Here is a 22,865-nt window from a genome sequence, read left to right as displayed (position 1 = left end):
TAGTGTATGAGAGAATTTAGAAAGAACCACTCCATATACATGGAAAAATTTAAAGGACAGGGTTACAGATAATCCTACAAAGAGTGAGTTCTCACTTGTTTTGTTGGTGTCCGTTGACCAAAGCACATGCGACAGTTTCTTACAAATATAGCGCACAGAATCACGATTTTTTTTGGCGGGGGGAGGGGTTACTGTGGGACGTCCGTAGGTGTTCAGTTCCACAGAATCGTACCGAGTTTTTATGAGCTGATTATTTCCAGAAACGAAAAAAGGGACAGGAAAAGACAGCGGAAAAATCCTGGACGGTAGGTGTCCAACTCCAGCGCACCATTATCCGCTTGCTTTTTTGTCTCTTGGCCGCAACGTGAAGTGCAGCAGCAGCCAGCAGCGGGGGCTGGAGCACTCACCAGTCACCACTCAGCAGCGATCGCAGCACCGCGGCGAGATAATGAGCAGCCTGTCCTCCGGCATCTCTGCCTCGCCATCTGCAGCGCCCAGCACCGCTCGGCGCCGCCATGACGCAGCGCCGCAGCAGCTGAGGGTGAAGGCGGCGGCGCGGCCACAGCTGCTGCACGCCGGCCGCCGGCGTTCGAGTGTCGGGAGGAGGCCGGGCGGCGGCGCGGTGGTGGTGAGGGCCGGGCCTGGGCCGCTGTCGGAGATCGAGCCGGACCTGGAGGAGGACGCCATCGACGTGTACCGCACCAACGGCATCAGCCCGGTCCGTCGTCGTCGTCCCTCGTTTCCTTCCTTTTCTTCTCTTCTCTTCTCGGTTGTCGTTCCGCGCTTAGTTAGTTAGACTAGGAACACGCAGGAAAGCAGTGAACCTTGACGTAGGTTGTGCTATGAACGAGAGCTCTGAAGAACGGAGTACGTTTCGTTCGTTCGTTCGTGGATGACACTGGAGAGGATCTGTCTTGTCTTGTCTTGTCTTGCAGGAGGACTTCGAGTACGGGAAGTATGACGGACACCACACCTATTTCGAAGGCCAAGGTATTACTATCCTCCCAGAAAAAAATAAGAACTCCATTGTTCATGATATGATATCCTTCATTGCAAAAAGAAAAAGAAATAATAGTCCACTGATTGTTTTGTGCTGTGGTGAAACAAAAACCTGCAAACAACCGCAACACCCCCCGCTTTTCTTCCCAAGACAAGAAGGGCTTCTGGGAGGATGTCTCCGAGTGGTACCAAGAAGCTGAGCCTCCTCAGGGCTTTCAAGGTACTACCACTACTGTGTAGCTCTTTCAGATCTTTATGCTTCTGCCTTGCTCATTTGTTGCACTGCATCAATGGCGGCGATCTCTTGCAGCACTCATCTCCTGGGCATTTCCTCCTGCGATCATCCTCGGCATGGCTTTCAATGTGCCGGTAAGGATCCAGCACTTCCTCCTCCCAGTACCTAGTCCCCTGTTTGGAACACGAAGTTTCCTGGTCGGAAGTGAATTGTGCTTTCTGTCGGGAAAGTGAATTGTTTCCTGTGAAATTCCTGCGCTCCAAGCATTTGTGCCCCAAAAAAAAAAAAAAAAAAAACTCGTCACCTGCATCTACTGATCGGATCGGAGACGCGTCTGCTTGTGTCGCCAGGGGGAGTACCTGTACATCGGGGCGGCCGTCTTCATCGTGGTGTTCTGCGTCATCGAGATGGGCAAGCCCGACAAGCCGCACAACTTCGAGCCGGAGATCTACATGATGGAGAGGTCGGCCCGCGACAAGCTCATCGCCGACTACAACTCCATGGACATCTGGGACTTCAACGAGAAGTACGGCGAGCTCTGGGACTTCACCGTCAACACCAGGGACGACATCGTCAAGTCGACCTAGATGCATTGCGTACACCGCTCGCTGCCCTTCAGATTGTTGCCTCACAGCAAAAAAAACCCTGTGAAAGGAAGCTGTAGCTGCTAGGAAAATCTCTTGAATAAAAAGGAAAGCCATCCTTCCTGTAAGACTGGAGAGCCTGAAAATCTGTTCTATCCTCGTGCCATATAATACACGACATGTTCTGCAGACTGTTGCTTCAACTTTCTGCATGAATTGCCTTTGTTTTCATGTTTTCTCCAATACTTTGAAGGGAAGAGAAAAAAAAACACATGCAAGACTGATGCGCTGAACAATCAAGAGCCGCTGGTTTGCCACCACCCACCCATTCTTATTATTATTCAACAAAAGGAAAATGTCATTAATTCCCCTAAAAACATGTGCAGAAAAGGGAGAATTAGGAAGGAACCATCAGGGTAACAAAACTGGGGAGAAAAAAAGGGTAAGCCTCGCAGCTGTTTCCTCTCTTTTTTTTTTACACTTGGGATGCAGCTGGCTCGCTATGAAGACGGGCTCTTCTTTTTTTTCCCGAATTCCGAAAGAGAACAAGGCTGGTCTACTGCCCTGAGGAGGAGAGAACTAGCTTTTCTTCTAGACTACACATCCCACTGATGTTTGTTTCACCTGGATGTTCTGAAGAGCTGACTGCCTAGAGTCACGGTTGGGGTACCTTCCGCCATGACTGCTGTGAGGCTGATCTCCTGCTCGCGGATCCGTTGTATCTCAGCCTCCACCGAGCTCATCGACGGGCGCTGCTCGCTCGTCGGATTTACGCACCGTGCTGTCAGGCTCAGCAATTCCTTCATGCTTTGTGAGGTAAAGCCACCGGCCATTCTGCTGTCTGCGATCACGGAGATGTCACTTGATTCCTGGAAGCTCTGTGCCTGCACATCAACAGAACAGACGAGTAAAAAGATCTGTCCAGAGACGGGTATGTTATTTTGCAGAGAAGGGTGGACAAACATCAAGCATCAAGCAGTGATGCCATTATTTACCCACTGAATGATGCATTGATCAGAGACAGCTTTCCGTCCGCTAATTAGCTCCAGAAGGAATACGCCAAAGCTGTACACATCGCTTTGTATGGAAAAGTTCAAGTTCATAGCTTCCTTCATTCTGATCATGCAACAGAAGTTCCATCGATCTTAAATAATGCAAAGCAGATTCAAGGCAGATGATTCTACTGTATCTATCTGATGTAAGCAATGAATGTAAGAACTATCAGAAACATGTGTGTCCATTGTTACCGAGGTTCCACGAAAGGATCATTAAATGTTCTGGAAGACAGTCCTGTAACACCAAGTCGATCAAGCATGCCTGGAATCCCAGTATCTGCAACTTTTGGTGCGAAGTCCTCGTCCACAAGTACATTAGAAGTTTTGAAATTCATATGGACCGCAGGGGGTGTCAGCGAATGCAGGTGACTCAGGCCTGGATAGCAAGAAAATATCGCCATTTAAGATTGTTGATGTAGTTGCCACAAGGACACTGCTACAGAAGAATGCGTCTAAGCCGATATGCTGTGAAGGCTTACCTTTAGCTGTGCCATGAGCAATAGAAAGTCTCTTCTTGAATTCTAGCCTTGAACCTAGAGCATGGCTGTTACCTACAAAAGTATAGCAGAAAAATTAGAACCTATGACACTACTCTTGTACATTAGAGTTAGATAAAAACGCAATGGAAATCACCATGTAAATGTGTTGATACGCTGCCATTGGAGATATACTCATAAACAAGCATCTGCATGCCATCCTCCTGACAGTACCCCAAAAGTTTTACAAGGTTCCAATGACAGAGAGATGCTAGATAATTAACCTGACAAGAAAACAGCACTGACACATGAGCTCAAAACAATGTCAGAAGGGTGTGGAGCAAGCTGGGCTATGTTTCAAATTATAACAGGACGTCATGTGGAAAAAAAACTAAAGTTAAAACACAGCACATTCGACGAATTCGGGACCAGAAATTACTGAACATGTGGATAAGTAAGAAGATTATGCTACCTCTTGAATGAATTCCTGGCTAGGAGGAGAATGCCGTCTTTTAACAGCTACTATTGTGCCATCCTGGAGCAAACCCTTATATACCTCTCCGAACGTCCCTTGTCCAATAAGGTTGCCATTGCTGAAATTCCTTGTAGCAAAATTCAATTCCTCTAAACTAAGACATCTTGCTTCCTGCGACTCTGATAGGTGGAAGACGAAGTTATTACTTATGAAAATAGAAAGAAAGATGTATCTTTAGATGAATTATCTGAAGTTTTAAAGTTTTATTGAAAGTAACTTAAGCAGTACCTGGTAGAGCTTGATCTGAAAAACCACTTTCTGAAGAGTCTGAGGTTCTTTTGCGATGCTGTAGGCAAAGTACTATTATAATTATGACAATAAGTAGTAGTGCACATCCTCCTGCAGCAGCTCCAAGAGCTTCTGCAAGAAGTCCTGACATCTAGTATTGGATATCCTCCTTCAGAGTAGCGCAGTAATCTTTGTAGCTGTGGTGATGAAATCTGCAGATATCTGAAACCTAAAGAGTAGTTCATTAAATTTGTTCGAGTTTATATTTGAATTCATAAGGAAGAACGCGAATGTACAGATTGCTGGTTATGCCAGCCAATGAACTAGAAAACAATTCAGATAGTGGATAAATATAACAAACATGTATACATGGGTTGGTTGATCAATAGATAAAGTTAAATTACTAGTGCTATATAATATATTGACACTGATACCATGGATTGGTCAAACTAGCCCTATCATAGGCTGGGGAAAAATATACTTCTTTGCATATGCATCATTTTTTTTGTTGCCCTCAAGTGGCAAAATTAGGAAAGCACATCTTGATCATGACATCAGTATTACGGATGGCTCTACTAGTAATGCATAAATATGGAAAAAGGCAATTAAATTACCAAACAGAAAACATTCTGAAAATGGACATTTTGTGATGAAGTGCAACTGCAAAATTCGGAAAACGCATCTTGATCATGATCATGAAAATGGCGTTACGGACAAAGCTACTAGTAACGCATAAATCTGGCAAAAAGAGAGACAATTATGTTACCAAACGATAAAAACGGGGAATTGTCGGATATCGAAAAACTAGAAATTATGAGGCAACGTGCAGTGGCTAAATTGGGAAAGCACATTTTGATCATGGCACCAGCAAGTTCGGGGGAAGCTACTAGTAACGCATACCCTTCTCTTTTCCGGTATAATTCTCCCATAGGACCGTTCAAATTTTCCGCGCCATGTCCGGGTCAGAAGAAATTTTACCACAATACTTTGAATGGCATGTTATTAACTAAATGCAATGCAATAAAACATCTTTCACTATGGCATTCTGCACCCATAAGCACCCTCTTACTGATGAAACCAATATGAGTACGCTGCAGTGTACAGGCAAAAACATGAATGCAGTTTTTGCTTGGACCAGCCTGAAGCTGTGCGTGTACACGTTGGGTTGATTTTATTTACGAACCAGTACCGTTTTTGCAGATCGCAATCTAACAATGTGGCATCGACTGCTACCTGAGTCCTGAACTCAGTAATAGCAATAACAGATTGAATGAAGTACTAATCAAATGAGGGTTGCTGATCGGTTCGTTCATCGCCCCCCCCCCCTGCGATCAATCGAAATTCAGCACTCCTCCTGAACAACACAGGCACCATGGTAAGCCGGAAAACAACACATGATTTCACGCTCCAGAGAACTCGAACCGATTTCGATACAGAAAATCGCAGAGTTCGCTGGCGGGGGCAGAAATGTACACCATACCTGCAGCAGATGGCTCTGGTTTAGAGGCATCATGTACGTGCGAGCACGACAGCGGGGTCAAATGCCGAATCCATTCTGCAGGCAACACGTTCCGTTTGTACCAATTCTTGACTCCGCCCCGTCTTCTTCCTCCTACGCCATCGCGACCAAAGAGAAATAGAACCAGTCAGAAGAAACAGGTAGTCTCGAAATCAAAGCAAGTGAGACTCCATAAATCAAAGCAAGTGAGAAGAATCAGGCAAGGTAACCTATTCAACCCCCTGCTACTCTCCTGCTGTATTGTGGAGGAAGTGACCGTGAGTGATTCTGTGAGCGAGGTGAGATGGCCTGGGAGGTATTTTTGGGGAGGGAGGCACCAGGCAGAGGGGGAGGGGAGGGGAGTGCCCACAAAGGGAGGGAGAGAGAGAGAGAGTGAAGTGAAGAACAGCAAAGCACACTTACCAGCGGGGGGCGGATTGGAATTGGGAAACCAGCAGCAAATCAACACAAACATGTCGGTATATATACTGGTAGGGTTGAGCTGTAAACATCAGCGGAAAGCGGAGCGGAAGATGCTGAAAAAAAAACTCTGGTTTGGCGCGCGGCCGTTGCGGTTGCGGTTGCGGGTGAAAGAAAGAAAGCAGAAAAGATGTAGAAGGAAGAAGCAGCCCAGCCAGGAATGGTGGCTGGCGGCTCTGCGCTGCTCGCGTCTTCGAGCGTGGTGGGATCGTATAAGAAGTGGAATTGGATGGATGGATGGATCTCCCAATGATTGATCCAAAGGCGACAACTCGCCAGGACCGCGACACCGCGCCGACGCATCGTTTTTTTTTCAGACTGGCCGTCGATTCTTCATTCGTGTCACAAGATTTGTATATACAGATATTCTAAATAATAGTCCGTCCTCCGATGAACCGGTGCCGCCGCCGCCGCCAGCAGGGGAGCCGAGCCAATGATTGCCGGGGAAGAGAAGAACATGATGGGGGCGCGGCTGGCAAGCTGCCTTGTCCGTCGGCTCGCTCGCTCATCACTCGTCAGATCGGATAAAAGAAAAAAAAACCAACAAAAAAAAGGACTCGTCTTTTCCATCTCCCTTTGCCCCCCCTGCCGCTGGATTTTCGCTTTTCCAGACGGGATGCTGCCGCTGCCGCTGCACCTGCACCTGCACAGGAGTTTCCGAATTAGCGACGCTAGCGCACAGCACACAGATTGCCGTTTTCCAGATGAGCGGCGCCCCGCTTTCCCCTCGTGCCCCCGCGCGCGTTGCTCGCCGCCGGCCGTTGGCTATGGCTAGCGTCCGTTGCCAGCTCCGGCTTTCAAGCGTCAGTTACTGAGGGTCCGTTGGGTTCGTGACCTGACCTGACAGGTAGCTTTTGTTTGTCCATCAAGCACCGATCGCAGCGCAGCAGCCTGCACCGTGTGAGCTAGGTGAGTGCGCCACAGCTGTGGTGGGCTGCTGTGCCTAGCTTGGCCGTGGCCCGCTACTACACTGGACACTGCGCTTCAGGCTGCATGCATCCATATCCATCCGTGCCTATCTTCTCCCGTTCTCCTAGGACGTACGTACTAGTGCCGGCCGCGGAAACTCCATCTGGCTGCTGCCTCGCCGTGGCCGGCGTGCGCTGACACGTGAGCCCCCCGCCGCCGCCGCCGCTGTCTCCTCTAGCGGTGACGCCTGATGCAGCAGGAACCAAGCAACACGTTGCGCCCGGATTGCGCCAGCTAGGCCAGTTCGACTTTCATATGTATAGTGTGCCTGAACTGGCATCCATGATAGTCTACGTTGTCAATAGAACTTAAACAACAATAGAACTTTAATCTAATTTGGTGATTTTAATCTAATTTGCTCGGCGCAAGACAAAAACAACAATAGAATTAGCATGAACATGATCCAGCGGTTCAATAGAACTTTAGACGACCTGCAAGTTATGGAGATCGCTCTCAACGGCAAACGATTCACTTGAAGCAATGGGCAAGATTCACCTACGTTGTCCAGAATAGATCATTTCTTTGCTACAACTGAGTGGCTTGATCTCTTCCCAAATTCGGACCTTCAAGCGATAGCGTCCATGGGCTCAGACCATTCTCCATTATTCCTAAAGGGTAATGTTAATTATAACTTTTATAAAGGTTTTCGCTTTGAAGCATTCTGGTCTACTCTTCCCGGTTTCTTAGAGATGGTGCAAGCATCTTGGAGTCAGTCGGTAGATACGAGAGACGCAATCCTAAGGCTACATATTAAGATGCGACGTTTGGCCACATCAATAAAAATTTGGAAAGCGCAACAAGTTGGTAACATTGAGTTACAATTAGCCATTGTTCAGGTCGTCCTTCTCTGCTTAGAAAAAGCGCAGGAGCGGAGACAGCTCTCTGAGATTGAACTTCACCTGCTTCGCTCCTTGAAGGCTAAATCTTTGGGGCTAACTGCCATGCAGAAATCAAGAGCGAAACAACATTCGAGATTGAAATGGATCAAACAAGGTGATGCAAATACTAAATTCTTCCATCTGCATGCTAATATTCGACGTAATCAGCATTTCATAAAAGAGCTACAATCAGAAACAGGCATTGTCATGACACAACAAGACAAGGAGGAAGCTATATTTAACTTCTATAATTCCATCTTAGGGGTTCCCCCAGCCAGAAATTCCTCCTTGGATTGGACAGCCTTAGGATATGAGCAAACTGACCTTTCAGACCTCGAAGCTCCTTTTTCAGAAAACGAAATTAAGAGGATTATTCATCTCATGCCTTCGCAACGCGCTCCGGGCCCAGACGGTTTCATTGGGCTGTTTTATAAGAAATGTTGGGACATTGTAAGAAGCGATTTGTCCGCGGCGCTTTGTGGGTTTTACAATTTACGCACTAACAAGCTGCACCTAGCGAACGAGGCCAATATTGTGCTCCTCCCAAAAAAAGAGAATGCTTTGCACCTTACGGACTTTCGACCGATCAGCTTGATCAATAGCCTAGCAAAAATAATCACAAAGGTACTGGCTGAGAGATTGGCTCCAAAACTGGGACAACTAGTATCTCGCTCACAAAATGCCTTTATCAAGGGAAGGTGCATTCATGACAATTTTTTATATGTCCAAAGAGTAATCCAGAAGCTGCACAAATCCAAGAAGCCATCTCTCTTCATCAAGTTGGACATAGCAAAAGCTTTTGACTCTGTTAGCTGGGCATATCTTTTGGAGGTGCTGGAAGCTTTTGGTTTCGGTAGAAAATGGAGAAATTGGATTTCAGCTATCCTTGCTTCCTCTTCGTCGCGTATCTTAATGAATGGCAGACTAGGAAGAAAAATCATTCATAAGCGTGGCCTTCGTCAAGGAGATCCTCTATCTCCGATGTTGTTCATCTTGGCTATCGATCCACTTCAGAGAATTATAGAGCGTGCTATTCACTCGAGCGTCCTCTCTCATGCCCTTCCTAAGCCGGCTACTTTGCACTGCTCACTCTATGCTGATGACGCTGGACTATTTGCAAAGCCGTCGGCTTCTGACCTGTATGCTTTAAGGCGCATCCTCCAGACCTTTAGTGATTGTTCTAGTCTCAAGTTTAATATGAGTAAAACAGAGTTGTACCCTATTCGGTGTCATCCTGGTGTAGTTGAGGCACTTCTTCACTGCTTCCCTGGAAAGATTGCCTCTTTCCCTGGAAAATATCTTGGTCTACCCCTTCACACTAGAAAACTTAGAAGAATTGAGATGCAGCCTCTGGTTGACAAAATTCGTGCAAGGCTTCCAAGATGGAAAGGAAAATTGCTCTCCAAAGCGGGTAGATTGACTCTCGTTAACACAGTTCTGTCCTCTCAACCAATCTACCACCTAACGGTATTTCCAGCCCAGAGATGGTTACTGAAGCAAATTGACAAAATTAGACGAGGGTTTCTTTGGAAAGGCGAGGAACCAGAAGTAATGAGTGGTGGCATTTGCCTTGTGAACTGGCCAACGGTTTCACGCCCAAAAAATCTTGGTGGTCTTGGAGTGGTAGACCTGGAACGCTTTGCTCGAGCTCTTCGAATCCGTTGGATGTGGTTCCAATGGAGAGACCGGGACAGGGCCTGGACGGGGCTTGACACCCCATGTACCAAAGAAGATAGAGACTTGTTTCATGCTTCAACTTCGGTGACAGTTGGCAATGGGACCCTTGCTTCTTTCTGGTTCTCCAATTGGATTAATGGCATGGCGGCGCGTCTCATTGCCCCCAATCTCTTCATTAAGGCAAAGCGCAAAAACATTAAGGTACATAAGGCCCTGCTCAACAATACATGGATTTCTCTTATTTCTCCGGTTTCTGGGGAAACTGAAATAATTGAATTTGTGAGACTTTGGGAAGCCATCCATGAAGTCCATATAAATATTGAGGAAGTAGAGAAAATCAGATGGCGCTGGACATCAGATGGCGAATACTCTACCAAGAGTGCTTACCTGGCTCAGTTCCACGGGAGTTTTGCCAAGCTCAAACTTTCTCCAGTTTGGAAGGCGAAGACAGAGCCTAAATGTCGGTTCTTTGCATGGACCCTCCTCCATAACAAAATTCTAACGGCCAATAATCTTCAGAAGCGAGGTTGGAATAATGATCCTATCTGCAAGCTTTGTAAGCGCGAACCGGAGACGGTGGGCCATCTAGCAAAAGATTGCATATTCACAAAATCATGTTGGAGTTGGCTCAGCTCGTGGTACAACCTCTCCTCTCTGCCAAAGTTGGACCAGTGCTCGTCGGTCTATGGATGGTGGAGGAAGTGCAGACTAAAAGTAGAGAAAACTGCTCGCAAGGAATTCGATGGTCTCTGTATTTACTTTTGGTGGGAGATTTGGAAAGAAAGAAATCGAAGAATCTTTCATGGTCTTGAGAAGAGCGAGCGAGAAGTGGCCAACTTCGTCAAAGAAGATTTCAACCCGCAAAGAGCTTCTAGTTAATTTTAGCGTTTTAGCGTTTTGTTTGTGTGGCGTGCTGGGTTTCTAGTGGGCTGTTTTGCTAGTGCTTCTTTTCTTTTCTTTGCCCCCCTCTACCCTAGTGTTGTTTTTCCTTTTCCTTTCCAGTGTTTGTAAGTGTCCCTTTCTAATAAATTTTTGGCCATGGCAATGCTCTTGCCGTGTCCTTTTTCAAAAAATGATAGTCTATCATCCGGAGGAGAGCTTGTAGCAGGCATGATCCTGTCACGCATGCACAGATAGGTACGGCCGCATGTCAAAACTTTGGTAAAAAAAAGATAAATAAAGAGGAATGCATAGGAGTAGATGATTGGGTATGTATCGTGTGCTGACGTTGTTTGGCTCGTCTTTGACGTCACGGACAGGCATGGAGCAGTTGACTCGTGACATTATAGGGTGTTTGGTTTTAGTAACGAGCTATTCCATCATTTTCTCTGTTCTCACTTTTTTGTTTGTTTGATTTGTGAAATAAAATAAGTTAATCTATCACCACCTTATTCATTATAGTTAGTTAGTTAGTACTAATATGAGGAATGATGTCATCCCACCAAATTTGAGGATTAGACCCATGACGCACCACCTCATTTTGGATGGACCCATGATGTATCACCTCATTTTGGATGGAATGATTCCTCAAACCAAACACCCCCTTAGGGTATCTTCAAAAGTCTTTCTAAATTTCACTCTCTAAGTTACCATTTTGAGAGTTATTTGCATAAAAACTACATTTTATATCTTTTCAATCTTCAACTGTTTTTCTATATCTTATTTGCACTCTAAGGAACCATTTAAGTTTTGTTATCTTTGGCAAGCGAGAAACTTGGAATAGAAGATGAAAAATGTTTGGATAACAATTTACATAAGTTGTTGGAATGTATTCTGTCGGAGAGCAAATCTCCAGCCGGGTGGTGGAGTGCACCCGTCCTAAATCCTAAGATGAGGAGGGGCCTAAGCATTTTTCTTGTTAGTTGGAAAAATGGGAAGAACACAAGAATACACAAGGATTTAGAGTGGTTCAGGCCGCCGGAGCGTAACACCCTACTCCACTGTGTGATGTATTGCTTGAGAGCTTGTATGAACTTGTGAGTGTCTGAGTGAGCCTAAGATTCCATCCCTTATAACGTCGCATGCCTCCCTATTTATAGCTGAAGGGGGACATGCACAAAGGTACTGAGCCCCGACATATGGGCCCAGGGACATAATGAATATAGCACTTGGAGCTACAAATATTCGCTGCTGGGGCAATCTCCTTGTGTCCTGACTAGGGCTGGAAAATAAGCTCGAGGCTCACGAGCCGGCTCGAGCTCGGAGCGGCTCGGCTCGGCTCGGAGCGGCTCGCGAGCCTCGAGCGAGCCGAGCCGAGCCTGCCTTTTGGGCTCGTTCCCATAGCGAGCCGAGCCAAGCCAGCTCGTTCCGGCTCGCGAGCTGTACCAAATTACTTAATATGAAAAATAATGATGGATATTGGCTAATTTTATAGGTTGTCAGTTTGTTCCTTAGTGTTTCACGATAGATATATGACAATTAATAATTTAGATTCATCATAATAATGAATGATATCTATATATTTTATATTTATATACTAATAATTCACTATATAATGCAATTATATAATATCAGGGTGTGGCTCACGAGCCGAGCCTGGTTCCTCAGCTCAGGAAATGGTCGAGCTGAGCCGAGCTCGGTCAGCCACCAAGCTGCACCGAGCCGAGCCGAGCCAAGCTCGGCTCGGCTCGTTTCCAACCCTAGTCCTGACATCCGAGATCTGCGTATCCTCGGCGTGCAGGGGAAGCTTCTTGTAGAAGGGATAACAAACAGTGCGCCAAACGGCACGGGCGCACTGTTTGTTAATAGACTGGATAGGCGCGTCGTCTGCTGGACAACTCTGACGACGTCTGCCAGCGGAGTGGACAGGACGCATTAAATGCTGAGAGGGCGCGTCGCCCGTCAACGTTGTAGGAAACGGGTGATGCCTAAGAGGGGGTGAATTAGGACTTCTAAAACTTTCGCTAAACTAGGCCACAATTAAATCCCTAGAGCAAAACCTATGCAAGTAATCAAACTAGAATGTGCAAACTAGGTTTTGTCTAAGTGTTGCTATCTCTACCTCAAAGGGTAAGTTTCAATCTACACTAAATAAGTATGAATACAAGATTGAAACTTAAATGCTTAATATAAATGCGGAAACTTAAAGAGCAAAGTAGAGAAGCAAACTCTCGTGGATGACGCCGGTATTTTTACCGAGGTATCTGGAACCGCGCAAGGTCCCGACTAATCCTCGTTGGTGCCCCTACGCAAAGGGAAGCCCACGTGAGGGCCAAGCACCTCGGTCGAGGAACTCCGTAGAGAGTCGCGGGCCTTCTCCACGCGCAAGTGGTGCTCCGCTTCCGGCTCCTCTCGGACGCTCCCTGACGTCTCCACTATCGAGCTTCCGGCCGAAACGTCGCGGGCCTCGTTCCCTCCAGTACACGGTGGCGGCCGTGACACAAACGCGGTTGTCACGATCTCGCAAGACTCTCGCCCCACTCGGTACAATTACAACGGCACGCGCAAGAGCCGAGGGGTTGTGTGGTTTGTCTAAACTCACTCAACTAACTAGGATTCACCTAGAGCAAGCGCTAAAGCGGTCTAACTATTCTAAGCACTTCGCAAAGCACCTATGCTAATCACCGAGTGATTCTATTAAGCACTTGGGTGTTTGAGCATTTGGAAATGCCTACAATATGCCTTGGTATGTTGCTTGGGCTCCCACACCTGGAAACGACCGGTTGGGGGTGTATTTATAGCCCCCAACACAAATAAAGCCGTTGGAGAAAAGCTGCTGCTTTCTGTGTCACACCGGACAGTCCGGTGGTGCACCGGACAGCGCACTGTAGGCTGTCCGGTGCGCCTAGCCGTTGCCCAGTCAGAGCAGGTGACCGTTGGCGCCGCAGGCTTTCCACACCGGACAGTCCGGTCCTCACACCGGACAGTCCGGTGGTCTTCTCTCCGCGTGCCACCTAGAACTAGCCGTTGGGCTGCTGTTCCCTGGTGCACCGGACAGTCCGGCGTGTGGGCACCGGACAGTCTGGTGTGCCACCGGACAGTCCGGTGCTCCACGCACAGACAGTCCACAAGCAGCACACTTGGACTTTTCTTGGATCTCTTTAATGTCTTCTTTTGAGGTGTTGCTTTCCTCAATTCCTTAGTCCAAGTTAATCTTGCATCCTGTGAACTACAAACATAAACACTAGAAAACTTGTTAGTTCACGGATTGTGTTGAACATCAAACACCAAAACTCAATTAGCCAAATGGCCCGGGGTCCATTTTCCTTACAATCTCCCCCTTTTTGGTGATTGATGACAACACAACCAAAGCAAGCAAATAATACAATTATTTGAATGACAATAAGCAATCTACTTGCTAGGATGCATGTATGTCCCCACAATGTGATATTATGGACTTAAGCCTCCCCCTAACTCCATAATTCACTTACTTCCTATTCGTGGACCAAATAACCAAAACCACTTGAAAAACCATTAAAATTTTAAATTGGTGGTGTTTGGTGTTTGATATAGTTTTCATTGCTTTGGTCCCTAAACTTCTCCCCCTTTGGCATCAACCACCTAAAAGGAAGACATTAAAAGCATGTAGGAAGTAAAAAATTGCCCTCAGATGATTGCTCCCCCTAAATGAGTGTTCTCCTTTAGAAAGAATTTTCTCCCCTTTAGAGACGAAGAAAAACTCCACCTGACAGAGATCTTCTACTCAGGAAAAAGCATGTGAGAAATAGAGGTGAAAAACATGATTTGAAAAGACTAACTTCCCTTATGCATAGGTAACAGAATATGAGTTAACCACTTATGCATTTTTAGCAACATGGAAGTATATGATATGAAATATAGTCTAATCAAATATTAGAGAAGACATGTAAATGATGCTATATGTAGTCTCAAAAGATATCGATTGAAATTCAATGGCGAGCTTGAGAGACATGAGAGTTTTTGGAGATTTTGCAGTGGAAGATTGTTGTCTTTCTCCGGGAACTTCATTTTCCTTACAGTGAGACTATCACATGAAATAGACTTGAAAAGATGTTAGTCTCAAAGTATTAGATTATAGAGTAACCTCCCCCTGAAGGTGTGCATACACGTTTTGAATACTTGCAGGAGACATGCACTTTGATTTGATATCAAGAGGGGCAAATTATCTATAATCCGAACTTTGGCACATATAAGTTAAATGATACACATTGTAGGATGTGAGTATTTTACCACTTGTAATATCAATTGATGCATCATTTATTATGGAGTGATAAAGGAGCTATGTGCCGTGCTCAAATGAACATTTTAAATCATGTAGGCTTGCTTAAGTGTATGAATTTAAAACAAGCAGACCTACCATGTGATTTTCCTAGTATGCATGCATTTAAGCTAAAATAAGTACAAAATGTAATACTAGGCATGAAAGGTAAAACTAGATACATAGAAGATAGATACTCATATCTAAAAATAAGGAATGCAATAAATCTAGTTACCTTAGTCATGGGTGGGAAATTTGGGTCCAAAATTTGCACTAATCCACTTGGCAATTAAACTTGATCCAATATGATGTATCCCATGATATACATCCCAACTTTGCTAAGTCACCAAATTTCCCGTGTAACCTTTGGTCCACTCACTTCCCTTTCGGGATCCAAACCTTCTTGGTGCTTTTCATGGTTGAAATTATTTCCTTTGGCACCCAGATGCGTTTGGCCCCCTTTCCTTTATTGGCTTGCTTGTTGGCCTTGATTGCTATCACCTTTCATTCTTTTTCTTCTTGATCAAATATGGTGTAGCAGCCTTTTTGTCCACCTTTTTGATGTAGGTGTTGGAGATTTTGCTTGATGGCTTTTGCTTGAGCTTTTGCCTTTGTTTATCCCCGATCATCGCCTTGCATTGGAAAGACTTATGGCTTTCCATGTGGCATAGCCTGCAAATCACAGTTTCTCCCTCCATAGGCTTGTTCACTCCCGCAGTGGTGTTATTCTGCAGAGGTCGGATTTGTTTGGCTTTGCCTTTCTTGTCATACAAAGCCTTGCCAAGGCGAGCCACTTCTTGCCTTAATTGATCATTTTCCTTTGCAACCTCGTCCGAACATGTTTCCACAACAAAATTCTCAACAAGAACTTGGTTGCAGGGGTTAGAATTATCAATTAAATCAAAGCAAGAAGTAGAAGCATCTTTCTTAATAATTTTAGGTATTTCAACTAAAGATGATGCTGGGGTGCTACCAATGTTTTCTAGCTTAGTAGTTAGCTCATTATTGTGTATGCTAAGAATTACCATTTTCTCTAGCAAATTTTCAATGGTATCTTGGGAGCTAGATAACTTAGCCTTAAGTTTTTCATTCCTTTTGATAAGGCCATCATCAGTAGCAGTGGATGGAGCACTAGACTCTAATAGCTCAATTTTAGTTGACAGCTCACAATTTCGGTTTGCAAAAGTTTCGAATTTTTCTAGCAATCCTTTGTAATCATTTTGGGAGCTAATCAACTTATTTTTCAAAGTTTTAAGTTGAGCTTTTTGCTTAGTGCAAACATTCTGGAAAAATTTAACGGCTTCCGCAAGTTCATTTACGGAGGGCTTTCCCTCACCATCATCATCACTACTACTATCATCACTAGAGGATGGAATGCTCATTTTACCTCTTGCCATAAGGCATTTGTGTGATGACCATGATGAGCGTGATGAGGACCGGTGGCTGCGCGTCCTTGGAGGTTCATCTTCACTTGAAGAATCATCCCAAGTTCTAACACTTGTTAGCGCCTTGCCTTTGCTCCTCTCCTTTTTGGGTTCAGCCATAGTTGGACAGTTGTCCCTGAAGTGGCCCTTCTCCCCACATGCAAAGCACCCTCTCTTTCTTTGCTTTTTCCTGTCAATGTTAAAGAGAAGATCTTCGACCTGCAGGGGCACACCCATTAGATTAATCTTGCGGATCATCCCCATTACCTTTCCGACGCGTCGGATTGTTTCTTCGTCCTCGGAGGATGATGTGCATGGTTGATTATCTTCATCATCATCACTTTCTTCTTCTTCCTCTTCTTCACTTGAGGAACTTGGAGTGGGAGCCTTCTTTTTGCCCTTCCTTTCATCACATGCAAAAGCATATGGCCTTGAGGAAGTTGGCTCCTCTCCCCGACACATTTTTCGCGACATCTCAAAAGCCGCGATTTTCCCAATCACAATGGTCGGGGTCATGTTACTCAAGTCCTCCATGTTGTGAAGGATGGTGATGATGCTCTCGTATCTTCATTGTGGTAGCAGGGAGATAATCTTCCTCACAATGTCCGCATCACCTAGCTTATTTATGCCAATAGAGTTGAGCTCATTGATGATAAGATTTAAACGAGAATACATGTCTCTAACAAGCTCATCATCTCTCATACCAAAAGTATTATACTCATTTAAGACTAGGCAATGTTTTTGCTCACGGACATTTGATGTGCCGTCAAGGAGCTCATGCAATTTTAGCCAAATCTCGTTAGCAGTTTTCAAGGTAAATACTTGATTAAAAATATCCATGCTAAGAGATTCATACAGGCAATTTTTGGCTCTAGCATTTAAATGAATTTCTTTTTCCTCGCTCGCAGTGGGTTTCTCAGGATTCTTGGGGGGTTTCATCCCGTCACGAGTGACTCTCCAAACACCTAGATCAACGGCCTCTAGGTAACAAGCTATTCTAGCACTATAATAAGGGAAGTTAGTGCCGTCGAAGTGTGGTGGCCTATGGGTATCCATCCCTTCCTCTAAAAAGCGTCGGCTCTTTTAGCGGTGAAGCTAAAGCGTTTCAAATGAGCCAAACCAGGCTTTGATACTAATTGTAGAAAACGGGTGACGCCTAAGAGGGGGGGTGAATTAGGACTTCTAAAACTTTCGCTAAACTAGGCCACAATTAAATCCCTAAAGCAAAACCTATGCAAGTAATCAAACTAGAATGTGCAAACTAGGTTTTGTCTAAGTGTTGCTATCTCTACCACAAATGGTAAGTTTCAATCTACACTAAATAAGTATGAATACAAGATTGAAACTTAAATGCTTAATATAAATGCGGAAACTTAAAGAGCAAAGTAGAGAAGCAAACTCTCGTGGATGACGCCGATATTTTTATCGAGGTATCCGGAACCGCGCAAGGTCCCGACTAATCCTCGTTGGTGCCCCTACGCAAAGGGAAGCCCACGTGAGGGCCAAGCACCTCGGTCGAGTAACTCCGTAGAGAGCCGCGGGCCTTCTCCACGCGCAAGTGGTGCTCCGCTTCCAGCTCCTCTTGGACGCTCCCCGCCGTCTCCACTATCGAGCTTCCGGCCAAAGCATCGCGGGCCTCGTTCCCTCCGGTACACGGTGGCGGTCGTGACAAAAACGCGGTTGTCATGGTCTCGCAAGACTCTCGCCCCACTCGGTACAATTACAACGGCCCGCGCAAGAGCCGAGGGGTTGTGTGGTTTGTCTAAACTCACTCAACTAACTAGGATTCACCTAGAGCAAGCGCTAATGCGGTCTAACTAACCTAAGCACTTCGCAAAGCACCTAAGCTAATCACCGAGTGATTCTATTAAGCACTTGGGTGTTTGAGCATTTGGAAATGTCTACAATATGCCTTGGTATGTTGCTTGGGCTCCCACACATGGAAATGGCCGGTTGGGGGTGTATTTATAGCCCCAACACAAATAGAGCCGTTGGAGAAAAGCTGCTACTTTCTGTGTCACACCGAACAGTCCGGTGGTGCACCGGACAGCGCATTGTAGCCTGTCCGGTGCGCCTAGCCGTTGCCGTGTCCGAGCAGGTGACCGTTGGCGCCGCAGGCTTTCCACACCAGACAGTCCGGTCCTCACAACAGACAGTCTGGTGGTCTTCTCTCTGGGTGCCACCTGGAACTAGCCGTTGGGCTGCTGTTCCTTGGTGCACCGGACAGTCCGACGTGTGGGCACCGGACAGTCCGGTGCTCCACGCACAGACAGTCTGCAGACAGCACACTTGGACTTTTCTTGGATCTCTTTAATGTCTTCTTTTGAGGTGTTGCTTTCCTCAATTCCTTAGTCCAAGTTAATCTTGCATCCTGTGAACTACAAACACAAACACTAGAAAACTTATTAGTCCACGGATTGTGTTGAACATCAAACACCAAAACTCAATTAGCCAAATGGCCCGGAGTCCATTTTCCTTACAAGCATGGTGGCAGGCGGCGCGTCCTCTGCGTAATAAATGCAGAGGTTGCGCGGCTTTAAGGGCTTTACGCCAGGCTCGGCCTGTTGGCCTATGTCACGGGCCGCAAGCCATGCGGCAGCAGCGGGTCTCCGCCTGAGCGGGGAGCGTAGGGCAAGGCCTGGACATGTGCCAGCACCGGACCCTTACTCATGTCGGGGTCCTCCTCGTCCCGGGACCTTGCTAAGGCCTGGGCCTTACTCGGAGGGACCTGGGGCCCACCCGATGGACCCGGCATGCCTTCTTGGGAGCTCCAGACTTGTACGTACAGGGGTCCGGTGGCCCTCTGTGGAGGTCCGGACCTGATAATACATCCTGGGATGTATTATCTCTCCTTGCCACGTGGTGCCCTTAGACCTACCCATGTGGTGGGGTCGGATGCCGTTCTCCGTGTGTCCTGGAGACGTCGTACGTGTACAGCGTCTTCATAATGTAGAAGAGGGTACCCCTGATTCAGGGTACCGACAGTGGCCCCCGGGCCCGCCTCAGGGGAGGATGCGAGCCTGTAGGTGGGGCCATAATCTGATTAGCGGTTGGCCTGCTGCTCCTGCGCGCCTGTTGACGCAATTACTGTTGGCCGCCTATGGTCATGCCGACTGCTACGCCTATTCCCACAGTTGACTGGCCCGTGACCTTCGTACTTAATGTCACTGTTGGGCCATGCGCGAGATGCCTCGAGTCGCTGCACTGGTTCTGAAAACTTATCTTTTCAGTCTTCCGCGACGACCCCGAAAAGATGTGGCATTGGCGCGATTTTTCTGCACCCAGTAACTGGCGCGCCGGTTGCATGTCATGTGGGCCTGGGCCCCCATGTTGGACCGCCGGTTGCAGCGAAGCTGAGGGGGCGCACAACCGCGGGGCGGTTGTACGCTTCCTGCGTGGTGGTTCGCCTTTTCGACCGCTGGTTTCGGCGAAGATGAAGGGACGCATAACCGCGGGGCGGTTGCATGCTCCTTGGGCGGCGGTTCGTCTTCCTGGCCGCTGGTTGCTCCGAAAATGAAGGGGCACATAACCGCGGGGCAGTTGCACGCTCCTTGTGCGGTGGTTCGCCTTCTTTGTGCTTCGGGTCAGTCTGTATGACATGTGGGGCCTGGCCCCCGTGTCATAGGGTGGGAACCCTGGTGCATGTCGGGGGAGACTTTGCCCGTGACGCTTCGGGGCGCGAGTGGGGAAATCTGCCTTTAAAAAAAGGGTCGATCTCCCGGGCAGTAGCCATGCCTCGCTCCTCTTGCATTCATTGAGCCCTTCCGCCTTCTGGGCCTCCAGATGGGGTGCGCCGGTGTTCTCTGGAAGGATCCGCGTCAGGGCCGCCCCCTCCGGCGATCTCACCGCCGGAGAGCTCACACTCGTGGTGGTGCTTCCGATCTTGTCTTCTTCTTGCTGCTATTAGAGGAGCGCAGCCCCATGGGGGTTGGCGCTCTTCCGCCATCGCTCGGCTTCAAGGATTTTCATCATGCGGCCCGGCCGCAACCTCCCGCCGGTGGTCATCCACAAGGATGACTACCAGCCTTATGGTGGCGAGAAGCGAGCCGGGCTGCGGCCTCCCCCCTGCCCTCAGCTTCAAGGATGTTCATCATCCTTGCTGGTAGGGATGAAAACGGTTTCGGAATTTTTCGGAATTCCGAAAACCGTTTCCGGTTTTTCTCGGTCGGATTTATCGGTATCGGTATTTTTCGGAATCGGTATCGGTTGTCGGAATTTAAGTTCGGAATCGGTATCGAAATCGGTACGGCGTTTTACCGACCGTTTCTATCGGATACCGATTTTAATCGGAATTTTACCGGATTCAGCTGTCGGAATTTCCGAAACCAAAGCCACATTCCAGCCCACACAGCCCATGACGACGTGGGCCGATGTGAGTCTGTGACCGAGTGAGGCCCTCTGCGACACGCCGACACTGCCCAGTGCTCAGTTGCTCACAGGCACAGCCAAGACCCAAGAGCCCAGTGCGTCACGTCGTCAGGAACTCAGGACTCAGGAAGTGTAGGGTTTGTGGCGGCGGGCGGCGGCTGTAGCTGGAGCCGGCGACGCATCCTCCTCGTCCGGCCAGGTATCACCTTGATTCCCAGCTTCTTCTCCCTCATCCGGTCCTCTATGGCTCATGGTGTAGTTCGTTAGTCGCCGTCGTCTTAAGATAAATTGCGTCTCCAGCCTGCTCTGGTCCGCTCGCGCCGCAGCAGCGTCAACCGTCAGTCGCGCCGCAGCAGCGTCAGCCGTCAGTCGCGCCGCAGCAGCGTCAGCTCGCAGCAGTAGTATGAACGAACTCGCAGCAGTATGCCAGTATGAATGAGCTCGCAGCGAATAAAAGCTAGATGAACGAGCTCGCAGCAGTACGAACGAGCTCGCATCAGTATTGACGAGCAGCAGTATTGACGAGTAGCAGTATGGCCCGCAACAGACGAACGAGCTCGCAGCAGTACGAACAAGTAGCAGACGACAGAGCTCTAGCAGTTAGCACTTAGCACATGTGCAGCCGTGCAGGGCACTTGGTCCTTTAATTCTATTAGCTAGGCTGTGAATTCCATATCTTCAGCTACATAAATTCCATAGAATTCCATACATTCTATTGATTGAATATTCCATGTGTCACTAATTAATTAATGTCGTATTTTTATTTACAGCCGCACATTGTGATCTAATACAATGGCTAGCGATGGTGATGCTTCACCTCCACGGAAGCGTATGTTGTTGGAGTTGCCTTGTGATGAAGAAGGTGCAAATGTGAGTCAAAATGTTGGTGTGTCCGCATCATCAGCCACACCTGCCGCTGCTAGAGATTCTCAAGAACAAGGTGAAAATCCAGAAGGTGGAAGTAATGTTGATGGGGATGATTCTTCAAAGGAAAAGCAGTCAAAGAAGTCCACTTCAGATGTTTGGCAGTATTTTGAGAAGTATGAAGTTGTGGTAGAGGAGAATGGCAAGTCAGTGAAGCAAATTTGGGCCAAATGCAAGTATCCTGGCTGCAAAAACAAGACTAGCAAAGCTAGGGCGGAAAGCAATAGAGGAACAACTGCATTTTGGTCTCATTTAAGGAATTATCATAAGATTGTGAAGGGGCAACAGGAACTCAAGGCAGAAAAGGATCATGGCACAGGTATATGTGTTGTCCAGCCATATAAATATGATGAGCAAACTAGTTTGAGGAAATTATATACTGCTATTATCATGCATGAGTATCCATTTAATATTGTTGAGCATGAATACTTTGTGGAATTTATTAAATCATTGAAGCCTACATTTCCTATGAAGTCACGTGTCACTATCAGAAAAGAAATAATGGAACTCTACTTGCATGAGAAGGATGTATTGTATAAGTATTTCAAAACCCTCAATTGTCGCATGAGTGCTACTATGGACATGTGGACATCAAATCAGAATAAAGGGTACATGTGTGTCACAGTACATTGGGTAGATGATGATTGGCAAATACAAAAGAGAATTATCAATTTTTTCCATGCTCCAGGTCGCCACAGTGGTGAGAATATGTCCCTTATCCTTAGTTCATGCCTATTGAAATGGTTTATAGAGAAGAAAATGTTTTCTTTAACACTAGACAATGCTTCTGCAAATGAAGTTGATGTGAAAGATATTTCTAGAGCTCAACAAGCATAGCCCTTTAATCTGCGATGGACTGTTTTTTCATATTAGATGTGCTAATCATATTCTGAACTTGGTTGCAAAAGATGGTATGAGTGTTATGGCATCATCTATTAAGAACATTAGAGCATTTGTCCTAGCTGTCAAGGGGTCTCCATTTGTAACACCCGGTTTTAAAGGACAAAGCCGGGTGCATCTCATACATGCGCCAAGAAGACAACATATATAATAACAGAGTGTATAGAGATAAATGTCATAATACATCAGAGTATTTATTACATAGCGGAAGTCTTATTACAAAATAAAGATAAATATAAAACGAACTAAGGATCGTCGACGCCAATGTCGACTGAGAAACGCCACCTAGATCAGATCAAACTCCTCGCCTTGTGGCTCCTCCTGAACCACCTGCTCTTCTCCTGTGGGGGGGGTGTGAGACAGCAAGGGTGAGCTCACACATGATCATCGCTCAACAAGTTGTGGGGAATAATGTGACATGAACTCACCAAAGGTGGGAGCTCATGTGAAGTGTAAGGC

General features: G+C 46.8%; 2 protein-coding genes across 5 annotated transcripts; one reads left to right on the top strand and one right to left on the bottom strand.

Annotated features, from left to right (window-relative positions):
- The first annotated feature begins 405 nt into the window (after positions 1-405).
- Positions 406-1,975, top strand: LOC100274305 (Photosynthetic NDH subunit of subcomplex B 5 chloroplastic). The gene is made up of 5 exons (NM_001148668.1): positions 406-718; positions 936-990; positions 1,151-1,219; positions 1,310-1,368; positions 1,585-1,975. The coding sequence occupies exons 1-5, from the start codon at positions 449-451 to the stop codon at positions 1,819-1,821; spliced, it is 690 nt and encodes a 229-aa protein (NP_001142140.1). The 5' UTR covers positions 406-448; the 3' UTR covers positions 1,822-1,975.
- LOC100383845 (putative transmembrane protein kinase family protein) lies at positions 1,630-6,588 on the bottom strand. Of its 4 annotated transcripts, none has more exons than XM_008675006.4 (9): positions 5,841-6,312; positions 5,593-5,724; positions 4,113-4,341; positions 3,822-4,003; positions 3,507-3,633; positions 3,353-3,424; positions 3,066-3,249; positions 2,814-2,934; positions 1,630-2,702 (listed from the first exon to the last, which is right to left on the bottom strand). In XM_008675006.4, the coding sequence occupies exons 3-9, from the start codon at positions 4,261-4,263 to the stop codon at positions 2,439-2,441; spliced, it is 1,101 nt and encodes a 366-aa protein (XP_008673228.1). In that variant the 5' UTR covers positions 4,264-4,341; positions 5,593-5,724; positions 5,841-6,312; the 3' UTR covers positions 1,630-2,438. The 4 variants fall into 4 exon arrangements, with proteins under 4 accessions (XP_008673228.1, XP_008673229.1, XP_008673231.1 ...); XM_008675007.2 differs by having other exon boundaries at positions 2,129-2,702; positions 6,034-6,588; XM_008675009.4 differs by having other exon boundaries at positions 2,129-2,702; positions 4,113-4,334; positions 6,034-6,315.
- Positions 6,589-22,865: the final 16,277 nt, after the last annotated feature.

The sequence above is a fragment of the Zea mays genome, chromosome 3, assembly GCF_902167145.1.
Source record: "Zea mays cultivar B73 chromosome 3, Zm-B73-REFERENCE-NAM-5.0, whole genome shotgun sequence".
Lineage (NCBI taxonomy): Eukaryota > Viridiplantae > Streptophyta > Magnoliopsida > Poales > Poaceae > Zea > Zea mays.
Note: the sequence above shows the minus strand (reverse complement) of the source record. Positions and strands in the feature narration are given on the sequence as shown.

Coding starts and splice junctions, on each gene's coding strand:
- LOC100274305 (NM_001148668.1), top strand. CDS start 449: ATGAGCAGCCTGTCCTCCGGCATCTCTGCCTCGCCATCTGCAGCGCCC. Junction 719..935: donor GCACCAACGGCATCAGCCCG/GTCCGTCGTCGT, acceptor CTTGTCTTGCAG/GAGGACTTCGAGTACGGGAA. Junction 1,220..1,309: donor GCCTCCTCAGGGCTTTCAAG/GTACTACCACTA, acceptor GATCTCTTGCAG/CACTCATCTCCTGGGCATTT.
- LOC100383845 (XM_008675007.2), bottom strand. CDS start 4,263: ATGTCAGGACTTCTTGCAGAAGCTCTTGGAGCTGCTGCAGGAGGATGT. Junction 3,425..3,506: donor CGTATCAACACATTTACATG/GTGATTTCCATT, acceptor ATACTTTTGTAG/GTAACAGCCATGCTCTAGGT. Junction 2,703..2,813: donor ATCAATGCATCATTCAGTGG/GTAAATAATGGC, acceptor GTTGATGTGCAG/GCACAGAGCTTCCAGGAATC.